The 12,968-nt window shown below is 46.9% G+C and overlaps 1 protein-coding gene across 1 annotated transcript; it reads right to left on the bottom strand.

Moving 5' to 3' along the window:
• Window positions 1-79: 79 nt before the first annotated feature.
• On the bottom strand, window positions 80-12,968 carry APOBEC2 (apolipoprotein B mRNA editing enzyme catalytic subunit 2). The gene is made up of 3 exons (XM_080916842.1): window positions 12,698-12,968; window positions 3,847-4,410; window positions 80-479 (listed from the first exon to the last, which is right to left on the bottom strand). The coding sequence occupies exons 1-2, from the start codon at window positions 12,829-12,831 to the stop codon at window positions 3,867-3,869; spliced, it is 678 nt and encodes a 225-aa protein (XP_080772968.1). The 5' UTR covers window positions 12,832-12,968; the 3' UTR covers window positions 80-479; window positions 3,847-3,866.

Genomic DNA, 12,968 nt, shown 5'->3' with positions numbered 1-12,968 from the left:
ATATCCCTGCACCTAGGTATCCACTCAGTTCATGGGAAGTTCCCAGTGTTCCACTTTCTTAAAAGAGCAGGCCACAAAAGAACACTATTTTCTTTATTGATGTTGCTATTTTGTCTTTTTATTTTTTTTAAAGCCAGCCCAATTCAAAACACTTGATGTATTTCAAAGGTTAGTACCTTGACTCTGAGGATCTTTGTCTCAGGCAGCACTTTTAGAGAGGTAATAATACCCTCCACTCCCAGGTACTCGGTGCCCACATCACACAGTTGTTTTGTCTTCATTGTCTTTTCTTCAAGATCCGTATTACAAAAAGGTATGATTGAATGAATGATGGCCTGAGATGTGCTTTGAGTTCTCTGAGGGAGGGTCTTATCCAATGCAACTGGTAGGTGTCAGATGTCCAACTCCAAGTTGAATCAGGAAGCCAGGCATGTCCCAGATGCCATCCTGGTCATTGCTCTGAGTGACAGCAGGCCAACCTTCATGGGAAACAGTACATTACTGAGAACTTTGCTAACTCCCAACAGCCAACCCTCTGAGATAACTAAAGCCTCTTTGTGCCTTCCCTAGAAGACCCTCTAGGGACTCCTGTGGCTCCTGGCTGAGCCGGTGTTGAATCTGTCTCTTTCATTGCTTTGCTGTGGTTACCACAACCCCAGAGATCTGTTTGGATTCTGTTCTCTTGAGTTAAACATACAGTACAAATACTCTGCTGTTGTAGCTTTCTCTGGCCCAGAACTTACTACACAGACAAGGCTAGCCTTGAACTCAGATCTGTCTGCCTCTGCTTCTCATGGGCTAGTCTGATAGTCTTTCTTAAAGCAAAAAAGAAAAATAAGAGATAGGCAAATTGTCTTTAAAAAGTACTTGCTTTTTAGTGAACTTTAAGTAGGGTTGGCTGTTCTTAAGGGACATTTAGACTCTGTCATGACTTTTTTGGATCATATTCCTGCTCTCCAGAACTCAAAAGACCCACAGATGTACCAAAGGTGGTGTGCTGATGGATTCAAGAATACTGGTTGTATCTTTATACCCAAGAAGGAGTTAAATTCTTTTTTAAATCACACTTATGTGTGTGGTGTGCAGGTTTTGACATTGAAGAATAACTTTGGGGATCAGTCCTCTATCCACTATGTGGGTCCCATAGATGAAATTCAGGTCTAAAGGATTGGTGGTGAGCACCTTTACTAGGTAAGTCTCTGGCCCAAAATATTCTGTTTTAAAATAAGCTGACTTAGACATGTACTTTCCCCTCATACTGGATTATTTGCTGAGTATCAGTTAAAACTCCCAGTGATCCCCAATTTAAAATTTTTATCATCATTGAAATTTACAATTTTAATGAAAAAAAAAAAATCCCTGAAGACTTGCTAGTTTGGTAGCTGTCAGAAGTGGCCTGTAAAAGTCTTTCAAAGGGGCTGGAGAGAGTCAGTTAAGGAGTGAAGCCCGACACCCGAGCTTCATTCCCAGAACTCATATGGTGGAAGCAGAGACCCAACTTTGGTAAGTTGTCCTCTGACCTCCATATGTGGCTTGACATGTTCCCCTCCCACACAAAAATGAGGAAATAAATACCTCATTAGAAGTGTGGAATTTTTATAGGGGAGGCTGTTTTGTTTTTGAGCTAGGGTGTGTAGCTCAGGCTGGCCTATGGATTCTGTTCTCTTCAACTCACCTCTTGGTGCTGGGAACATGGGCAAAGACTGCCATGCTCAGATTATTTTTATTATTGTTATTATCAGAGCTCGAAATTGAATCCAGTATGTATGCATGCTTGACAAGCATTTCACAACCCCAGCACTAATCTTTGAGTTTTGTAAGCATTCTACCACTGAAGTACACCCACAACCCAAACTCTTGGGTTCCTTGTTTAGTTTTGACTCTTATTTTTGAGACAAGGTCTCATTAGGTAGCTTAGGTTAGCCTGAGACTTGATATAACCTCTAACTTATAATCCTCCTGCCTCTGTACCTCTGGAGTGCTAGGATTATAAGCAGACAGCATTATATCCCTCTTTCCCCTTGAAGACTGCAAAAGAAAACATGTAAGTGTAAAGTAAGTTCTCGGTTGCCATTCTGATTATACAGTAGTGGTGGTAGTGGTTACAGTAACAGAAGCCTTTGAGGAATTTTCAAAGCAAGTTCTGCATTTTCAGAAATCATCCTTGCATCTTTCTGCTGTCACGACCCAGTCTCCTGAGTTACTTTCTGGTGTGAACCTACCTCACGACTGCACACCAAGTCTGTTCTGTCCTTTTGCTAAGAAGTCTATTCTGAGAGTGCACCCACTTGGACAGGGGATGCTTAGCCTGAGGATTTCTGGGCACCCCATATGCATGCCTAATAGCCAACACCTGCCAACACACAGGTCTGAAACATCAGATTTCCAGAACGAGTCTGCGAAGCTGCATCTTAAGGTATTAGAAGTGAGAAACATCAAACATGAATTGGATGATCTTCATGGACGCTTCACGGATGCATGCTGTGTCCATGTTTTATGAATTCAGGAGTTGTTCCAAAATTAAACTTTGAGGAACCTTCGCCAACCCCGGGAGATTTTGATCAGTGATTCTGGCCTTGGAAAAGGGTTCAGTCACAGCAGTTGTGCGGGAGCAAACTAGATCAGACCAAATTCAAAAGATAGGGAAGGATCTTTTACCCTCATTCCTGAGGATAATTGGCCTGTTTCTGTGAGAGTCTAATTTACCCTCAGCAAGAGGCCAAATTGGCCTTAATTGTGTCCTAATTATTTGCCTAAACAGCTCATCTTTATTTCCAGGTTTCCTGTCACCTCTTGACATCCTTAGATGACTTCTAAGCTGCTGTTTCAGTTACAAACACCTCTTAACCCTTCAGACACTATGGGGTAAAGTGGCTCACTACTCCCACCGATCGAGTTTGACTCCCCATGTGTTAGCTCTCATGGTGAGTCCCAGTAAGAAGAATGCCCTAGCCTGATGCTTCTACCTAGCAATCACTGAGCCACTGGAAGAACAGCCCTCTGAAGGCGGGAGAGCACATCTGGTTCAAATCCAAATACAGGGCTAGAGAGACAGATGGCTCAGAGCTTAAGAGCTGGTTTCTCTTCTCAACCACCCAGGTTTGATTTCCCAGCGCCACGTGCCTCCCAACTGCCTGTAACTCCAGTTCCAAGGGGACCTAATGCCCTCCTCAGGCCTCCTGGGGTACAAGGCATGCACATGGTACACAAAAATACATGCGAGCAAAAAAACACCCACACATAATTTTAAAAATAAAAAATGAAATAAAGAGGAAAAGAGAAATTCCCCACAAGAATGAAAACCCTGTATTACAGAAGAACAGAGAGGTGGTTGGTGACTTTGAAACTAGGGTCTAGAAAGCATTCAGCAGTAAGGGTCTTGCAGTCTCTGGCATTCGGGTGGTCCTAAGCCACCATGTGAGTGCCAGGAATCAACCTGGGCCCTCTGCAAGAATAACTAGTGTTCTTAACCACAAAGCATCTCTCCAGCCCTCCCTTTCTATTTGTGTACGTCTGTGTGTGGATATGAGCGAGTGCATTCTAGTGTCCAGGATCCAGAAGTGTTAGGCAGCCGGGAGCTGGAGTCACAGGCTGTTGAGAGCTATTCATTATGGGTGCTGGGAACCGAACTTTAGAGCACCCAGTGTGCTTTATGGCCCGAACTGTCTCTTCAGCCCCAAGACTTGGATTTAGGTAGGAGAAAGAGAAATGAAACAGTGTTCTAGAATGTTTCTACAACCAACTTATACAAAGTAATGCAGCCCATGAAACCGGCATTTCTTCCTACCTGAGCTCAAACCTTTCTACTCAAGTGAACAGTTAATAGAGAGACACAGGAAAACTCACGGAAGGCTGAGCTCTGTTGCCTATTTCAGGATGTCTGCCAACTTCTCCTCATAGTATAGGAAGTTTTCCTGAATGTCCTCCCAGGGCTCAAAGGCCTTGGATTCACCCTCTTCTTGCTCCACAAAATTCTGCCAGATGTACTCGAAGTCCTGGGGTTTCATGATGCGAAGTTTGCAGCCAGCTTCCTTCAGCTTTTTCAGAGCGGCCTGGACCTCTGGTTCTTCCCACATGAAGAGCCGGCTCACCAGGATGAGCAGCCGCAGGTTCTTGGTCTTGCTGAGGGTTTTGAGAATTTGGTCAGCGCAGGCTGCACAGGGGCTGGAGGACACGTACCAGGTGACATTATACTTCAGGGCTGGGTCAAAAGCTGGCAGGATGGTGTTGAAGAAAGCCTCCTCAGCATGGGAACCTGCGTGTTCATCCTCCAGGTAGCCCCGAGTTGCCTGCACTTGGCCTCCCTTGCTCTGTGCTTCGACCACATAACAGAGAAAGGTCTTGTTCCGCCCGGAACTGTATTCCACATTCCGGAACTGAAACTTAAAGAAGTTGACAGGCAGCCGTACCCTGTAGGTCAAGGGGACAAGGTAGGGAGAAGGGAATGGTGAGTCTCTTTTTTCTAGGACCTAGACAGGCAGATCTCCAAGACCCATGTCATTCTTACTGAAAATGAGCCGTGTCTATGCTGAAACACTGACTACAGACAGACACACACATACACACAGTAGATCCCAGAGGTTTGGGGTGCTTGCTACTCTTCTAGAGGGCTTGAGTTTGGTTCCCAGTTCCCCTGTTCAGCAACTCACAACTACCTGTAACTCTAGTTTCAAGAGCTCTGACACACTTTTCTGGCTTCCAAAGTCACCAGTACACATTCAGTGACATATACACATTAATATAAACATATCCACCCCTCAAAAAAAAAAAAAAAAAAAACTGATACGGTCTTTTTATGTAGCCCTGGCTGTCCTGGAACAAACTATATAGACAAGGCTGGCCTCAAACTCACAGAGATCTGCCTGCATTTACCTCCAAGTGCTGGGAGAAAAGGTGTAAAGGAAAGAACCTCTTCAGTGTGATGGTTAGTTTGTCAACCTGACTAGATTTACAGTCTCCTGGAGATGCATCTTTGGGCATGTCTGTGAGGATGTTTCCAGAGGGATTTGCCTGAGAAGGGAAGAACTATCCTGAATTTTAGGGACCATGGTATGGGCTCAGGTCTCAGGCTGACAGAAAGGAGGAAAAGAAAGAGAAAGTGAGTTAAGCACCAGCGTCCCCTGCTACCAGCTTCCTGTGAATGCCCTGTGGCCCCACTTATGCCTTCCAGGCTCAGACAGGTTATAGCTCCTCAGACTGTGAGCCCAAAGAAATTGTTCTTCCGTTGCATTTGGTTACAGCAATGAGGGTAAGCTTTGGGCAATGTGTGGAGCTCTTGAAATTTGCACCTTGATTCATGAGGCCATACAAAATGTCTTCCATTTCCTCAAGAAAAGTGTGCTGCAGGTGACCTCCAGGGAAGGTGGTGACACTGGCTGATGCAATACGACTGGGCATAGCCTGAGGTTGATCAGAAGAGCCCACTAGACGTCTTAGGACAGGGGACTTGGCAGGTAGAAGATTTAAGGGAAGAGTTATTTCAGGCAATAAATGGAGTAGGAGTAGCCAGGCATTTTAAAGAACAGCATGCCATTAATAATAAAAGGAGAGAAGGCAACAGAGTTGATGATCATGTTCTTTTAACATTATAGTTACAGGTGGAGGCCCCTGTGGCATGTCATGTGTGTGGAAATCAGAGGACAGCTTGGGAGAGAAGTTGGGGCTGGGGGCTGGAGCTTGGGTAATGAAGTCTGACAGGCAGCACCTTTACCTGCTGAGACAGCTTTGAGGCTCTCAAAGATCGTTTTTACTTTCCTCATTTGGGAGTATTTTCCTAAAATTTAGACCTTGTACAGGTTTGGGGACCAATGAATATGAGATTGGTTTTTTTCAAAGTCAGGAGTGGTAAGGTGTTGATTTAATAATTAATAAATCCTGGAGACAGTGTCGCTGCTCATCTCAATGGTTTATGTTCCTGACTTAAAGACGAAATACAGTCTTTATATTTTAATATGCCCTATGCAGCACAATAGCTGGGTGACTGCCTAGCCTCCAGGCTGCTAGAATCTACCTCCCGTCCAAGACTCTGAGTTACCACTTACTAACTTCTGTGTTCCATCTTGGCTGCTCGTTTATACAGCCCCCTAACCCCCACCCCTGCTTTCTTGGCCCAGAGCCCAGGGTGCTTCTTTCTTTTTTTCTCTTCCCCTATTGGCCTCTGGCATCTTTATTACCAGTCAGAGCCAACTGGGAACAGGTTCCCAGAAGGTACAAGCAGACCCTCTTGTGCAAACAGTTTTGGGGGGACCTAACTAGCATTCATAATACAAGCAGCTACAGAAAGAAGAAATGCCGGCCAGAGGGTGTTGCTTTCCTTGCTATAATAGTCACTAGCTGGGGTGTGGCTTCCTGCGAGTGCTTGCCTAGCAGGCCAGATGATCCCCAATGCTACAGAATAAATGCATAATGAATACGCGGACACCTGCTGCAGAACATGGCCCAGGACACCACCAACTCACCTGGTGCCTGTCTATGCTTCTCCAGGGCTGCAGGTGTCCCAGACCTTGGTTGCTTAAGGAGAAGCAGTTAGAGCCCAGGAAGCCCCCTGCACCCCTCCTACCCCTCCACCAGGGATTTAACTTTTCCAGTCATGTCCCCATGTCCCCTGCTGTCAAGGTAAAGTTCCCAATATAAACATGGATCTGTCTGAGGACCCAGTCCTGGGATTCCTTCAGGGCTGTCTTTAGCTCTCTAATTCCCTCCATCCCTGACTGAAAGAGTTGATTATTTGCTTCACAAGCAACAGGACCAACCACCCTTTGCCTTTCCTCTTTTGAACTAGAAGAATACTCCCTCACAAAGTTCCACTCACCCACCAGGCTGCCCTCCAGCTCTGACTGTTCCCTCCATTCCTGAAAGAGATTTCTTTTCCCAGGGACACAGAGCTGATTTTATTTATTTATTTATTTATTTATTTATTTATTTATTTATTTATTTACTCAAGCTCTTTTCCTGGTATTTAAAGATTCCCCTTCTCCCTAACCCAAGACCAACCCAGAGCCACCCCTGTTCAGGATCCTGGGGGAGGGAGGTGTTGGAAGTTTTATGTCTGCTCTATGGGCCTGGGGCTTTTACAGTAGCTGCCCCATGTGATACATAGAACTTTTTTTCCTTCCCCTTCCCCCATTGTTCAAAGCATTGCTCCAATTTTGTCCACTGTAGCCTCACTAAAAGCAAGGACCTGGCTCAGCCAACAGTAGCAAGCTAGCTCAAAAAACGTAACTACTGCTTGAAGCCCCTCCCTCATAAACTCTAAAATTTGCCCCCTCCTCTTCTTCCCTGAGCATAAAGAGAGGACCCAGAAACCCTAAACCCATGGGAGAGGAAGAAAGGTCACCTCACTATAAATATCTGTTTCTGATCCAGTCCTGCCAGCAGCCTAGGGCCTGCCCTGCCTCTCACAGGGCCTCTGCTCTAGCTGCTTAAGGGAGGGCCTGCGGCCTACACTTGCTTTGGCTTGGCTAGAGCCTGAGCTTGCTTGGCTCCTTTGGCTCCTCGGGAAGGTTTTCTTGTGAGAAGGAGCAAAAAGGTCAAATGAGGCTCTTTGGGTTTCCTATGAACTACCTTGATCAAGAAAGGGCTGGCCGAGGTCTGACATCAGTGTAGGGAACTAGGTAACTTGGTTTCTCAGACAACTGGGGAAACCAAGACTACTTAGCCCCCTGGGGGGAAGAAAGGAAGCAGAGGCATCTGATTTCTCCACTGTAAACCTTTCTTCCTAATAGCACAGTGTAGCTAAGCACCACTCTCCATCTCAGTAGATTTCCCTGCTAAAGAAGCAGTGGGTGATCGTGCACATGCACACATGTGTGTTGGGAGGCTAGGCCAGAGTTAGCCACCGCTTGCGCTGGGCACGAGCTGAACAAAGAGGGAAACCCAGGACCTCATATCTAGGGGAAAAAGTCAGCCGAACGAAGGAGACCTAATATGGACACGTGGAGTATATATTTTTCTAAGGTATAAGCTTTAAAGCAAATATACAGTGAGAAGGAACAGCACAGGAATCCCTAGAATCTAGCTGGTCAGAGATGAGGGGTTTTTGCTACAAAAGTAACCCTGGAGTGGAAAGTCCAGCTACTTCAGGACTGAAGACCAGATGTTGCCATGTCAGGTTCCCCTCACCAGGCCTGCGTGCCACACCTGTGTGAGAGGCAGAGCGGGTGCTCTCCGTGACCACCTTTCTCAGGCCCACTCAGTATGGGATGCCGCTCAGGGCGAGGAGTGCAGAGCAAAGCAGAAGGTTCTAGAACAAGGAGAGGATGCTAGATTTGCAGGGCTGCATGGAGTTCTCTGTCCAAGGCAAACAGGAAGTCTGTGCCTTCTCTGTGGGAGGCACTCATTCCAGTGATGACCTCCCTGAAGGCCAGGGTGGCAGCTGGGGGGCTGTTTCCTGGTTCTAGTAGTGCACTCCCAGCATGCTCCAGAGACCAGGGTGGGAAAATGTGGCCTTATGAATAGAGGGCGGGTGTTATAGCCTTTAACTCAGCACTTGGGGAGTGGAGGTGGAGGTCAGAGATGGGTGAATTGGAAGGCAGCCTGGTCCACTTAATTAGTTCCAGGACAGCCAGAGCTACATAGCGAGATCCCGTCTCAAAAAACCCTAAAGTTGAGTGGCTAAAGTCCTTGCTGGGCAAGAGTCAGGACCCAACTTTGAGTCGTCAGAACTGAAGTAAAGAGTTAGATGTGGTGGTGCCGTTGCCTGTAATCCAGGCATTCCTACGAGGATGTGGAAAGCCAGCAGAAACAGAAGCCTTCCTTGCAGCTCATGGGCCAGTGAGCAGGCACAGTGAAAAAAGCAGGAGGCCCTGCCTCAAACAGGTGAAGGTGGGGATAGACCCTCAAGGGAGTTCTCTGACCCCCACATGTATGTTCATCATGGTGTGCATGCTCCCACACTCACACAGATGTGTGCGCACAAACTTGCACACACGCACACAACTGATGTTGAAGGCGTCCTGCATAGACGTACATGTGAGCAAAGCATCCACACACACACAGTAAAATAAGTGAGTGTAGAAGAACAAGATGTGGTTAAAAGAAAATTCATGCTTCCATTTATCCTTGGTCTACCGTAACCTTCGTGACAGCAGGCTGGGCTTTCTACAGAAACATACTCGGAGCCACACTTACAAGGATAGTGCTGGGTAAGGTCAGGGTCACTCACGGCAGAGATGGAAAGATGGGGATTGTGTTGTCCTCTAGCCTCCCAGGGTGTGCCTGGAAATTCTGTCTGTGCTAAGAGCTAAAAGTCTCTCTGTATTCTGATTTTCTCTACGTAAGCATCCCTCTCTCCAATTCACTTCCTATCACAGTGGCTTGCAGAGCACCTAATACACGAAAGTGCTCATTCATTAGGTCCATTCATTTACCCTACAAATATTTATTGAGTACCAACTGAGAGAGATAAAGTGATGAACGAGGGTCCTTGCTCTCCTGTAGGAGAGCTTTTCTAATGGAGGCAAGCAGTCAGCATGCAATTCATAGGTAGCAAATATTTGTGAATATAAAAGTCCTCTTTATGGTTTGCTTGGGGGCAGTTCTGTGCTTTGTAGTCCTAAAGTCCTGGGGTTTGTGCCCTATGACTCGGGCTAACCTTGAGCAAAGTCCCTGTCCCTCTGAGGTTTATTACTCGGTTGAATGACCGAGTAATTCAACCTCCAGGACTTTGAACAATAGTTAGACACTTAATAAGTCACAGCTACTATTGATGGACGGTATCTTCTCTAAGCCTCGGGTCGTATCTTTCAAAGAGCCATTCTAAATTTAACCAAACCACAGAAAGAGAAACTTCTGGAACTGAGAGAAATATAGCCATCTCTTTGTGGGAAAGAAAAGAAAATTCCCTAAGTTGTAACACGATTCTTTATATCACCACCAACACCACCATCATCATGTGTGTGTATGTTTGCTGCACATGCTGTGTGGTGTGGATGCCAGTCTGTGTGTGTCATGTCACCTGTTTGGAGGTCAGAGGACAGTTTTGTGGAGTCAGTTCTTCTCTTCTACCTCTGTGTGGGTTCTGGGAATTGAACTCAAGTTTCCTGGCTTGCATGACAAGCTCCTTTACTTGCTGAGCCATTCTGCAAGCCTAATATTTGCTGATTTCTCTCATGTAAATCCTGCCCTGTGGCGAATTCAGAGTATCAGTGGAAATCCCTGGATACAGGCCAGAGAAGAGGTGGGCAGAGTCTCCTCTCCAGATGGGAGGATCTGCCTTCAGCATACACTGTAATTTGAAACCCTTTCCAGAATCTTCCACTATCTTTCTTTGTTCTGGTGCTCAGGACTGTTTTCTGTCTGTCCATCTGAAGTACCCCATCACAACAGACAAATTTCTCTCCTCATTCCTCTACAAACCCTCCTCACCCGAGACTGTTCCCTGCAAAGCACCCCCTACTCTTCTAGTTTCAGCCCAAATCTAAGGAGCATTTTAGAATGGCTCCCTGTGGAGTCTAGACTAGGAAAGGAAAGGCTTCGCTGGCCCTTTAGAAAGGAGGAAAAGGAGAGCCATCTTTACTGGCCCTGCAAAGGCACAGCCACACCTCTGGGCTATTTTAAGTATCTGTTTATCCAGAGAGGCCCAAGAGACAGATCACCACAGCTGTTGTCTGTGTCCAGGAAACACTCAGAGCTCCACCTTCATCCAAAAGTGCTCTCAGAGTTCTCAGAGTGGTGGCCCTCTGTGCTCCTTTCTCTGAGCCTTTGAGTCATAGAAAACTTCTAACTTTCATTTCCATGGGAGACCTGTGGGAAAGACAATTGGCAAGGAGTTCCAAGACCTACCGCTTCCTGGTTCTGTGGTCTTGTGTATATTTGTTTAGCTTTCTTGAGTCTGCCTCTCCCTCCCGCCCCCCCCCCCCTGTCTCTCTCTCATAATTACCTGAGGGTAAATAAACATATTCTCTTGAGTACGCGTTGTGAAGCCTTAGACAAATGCCAGTTACTTAAAATAAAATGTCAGTTACTTCAGAGAACCTTCAGGCTCCACAGCCCTGGGACCCCAATGCGTGTTCAATTCAAATAACTGTCTAATTTTATTGTTGACTCGTCTTGCCCTGTATCTAGGAGATCAAAAGCTGCATAGAGTGGAAGGTATGAGTGTAACCCAGGACAGCATGGTCCAGGATGCTCAGGTGTCAGTAAAAGGATCCTCTGCCATAGGTGAGCCACTGGAATAGAGGACTCTGCTGGCCTATTTGCCCCAGGCTTTCCCTGTGTCTATATTAGTCTGTGCCCAGCTGTTCACTTAATCCTAGGATGAGAGCAAGATTATCTAGGTGAGCAAGAGTGAATGGAAGTTCAATGGCTACTCACATCTCAGGAACCCAGCAACACTTCCCCCTGGGCTCTCTTAGAAGTCGGAAAATATCTGAGCAGGAAGGGACATTAAAAACCAAGTTGGGTAGCTTCCTCATGTTAGAAATAGGAAATCGGAGGCCAGGCCTGGGGCAATACAGGTCAAGCAGGAAACAGCAGTTCCAAACTACTCCCCAGGGCTGCTTCTTCTCCTTCATGCCTTTGCTCCTCCTGAGACTCCTGTGCCCCCACCCAGCCTTTGTGCATGGCAAGAGACTGCTAGGAAGAGAACCACAGTTCAGGAAGGAAACTTACCTTCCCAGCCCCTTTTTATTCTGCCTTGGATTTAAGGGCATGTTCCTCTCTCGGAATAGAGGGGGGGGGGGGGGAGGGAGGGAGGGAGGGAGGGAGAGAGAGAGAGAGAGAGAGAGAGAAAGGTACAGACAGAGAGAGACAGAGAGACAGAGATACAGAGAGAGACAGAGAGAGTCAGAGAGAGACAGAGAGAGAGAGAGAAAGAGAGAGGCAGAGACAGAGAGAGAGACAGAGATACAGAGAGAGTCAGAGAGAGTCAGAGAGACACACAGAGAGACACACAGAGAGAGAGAGCAGAGAGACAGAGAGAGAAAGAGAGAGGAAGACTATTTGTGCTCATTTCTGGAGATGGTACAATCTGGACAAGAGGGGACCCTGTGGACTGATTTGAGCCCAGTTGTGCTTAAGCTCCCAGTATCTGCAGTCTAGGATGACTGTCTTGTTGGGGTCATCTTTAAATGTGCTGTTCTCACCGAACTTGTTGGGATTGGGCTATATGCACAGGCAGGTGCCACCCAATACCCAGCAAGCCTAATTGCCACCAGAGCTCCTCCCTCTCCACAGCATCTATACCACCACTCTTCCAGAAACTTCTCTCAGTAGGGTGCCCATCCTGCCTTTGTCAGAGAATGCCATGAAGAAAATGTTGTGTAGTTTCATTCTGTGGGTTCTGTTCCTGGGGCACTCCTTCTGATTACGAGGTCCAAGTTGTCACCTCAAAAAGCCAAGGATAGCTGGGCCTGGTGGTTCTTGCTTTTAATCCCAACACTGAAGAGGCAGAGGCAGAAGAAGGATCTGTTTCTGTGAGCTCAAGGCCAGCCTGTTCTACATAGTGTGATCCAGGCCAGCCAGAGAGTTACATGGTAAAACACTGATTCAAATACATACATACATACATACATACATACATACATACATACATACATACATACAAGAGGCCTTTGCTGCCCGGAAGCCTCCTGCTAGCATGTTGGACACAGAGTTCACAGCTGACCTTGGCCTCCACTATTTTTGTCCTAACCTTTCAAACCCTGCTCAGACCCCACACTCCCCCAGGCAGGAGACCCCGCCCCAACACAAGGCTTACCCAGTGACAATCTCGAAGGGCGGCAGATCGATCAGCTCCTTCAGCTTCTCAGGGTCCTCTTCTAGGTTGTCCAGATCATCTCCATTCTGAGAGGCTGGCGCTGCGGCCTCAGCAGCCTCTTCCTTCTGAGCCATGGAGGAACTGTGACGGAGTAATGGAGAGGTTGCCAAGCCAGCCAAGGGCCTGGCGGCAGAGTCCCAAGCAGCTGTCAGCAGCTAAGCCTGGCTGGGGATGAGAGAAAGAAGACCAGGTTTGGTGCTCCCCACAACTC

The sequence above is a fragment of the Micromys minutus genome, assembly GCF_963924665.1.
Source record: "Micromys minutus genome assembly, chromosome: 5".
NCBI classification, from domain to species: Eukaryota; Metazoa; Chordata; class Mammalia; order Rodentia; family Muridae; genus Micromys; species Micromys minutus.
This window is presented reverse-complemented; position numbering and strand designations above follow the sequence as displayed.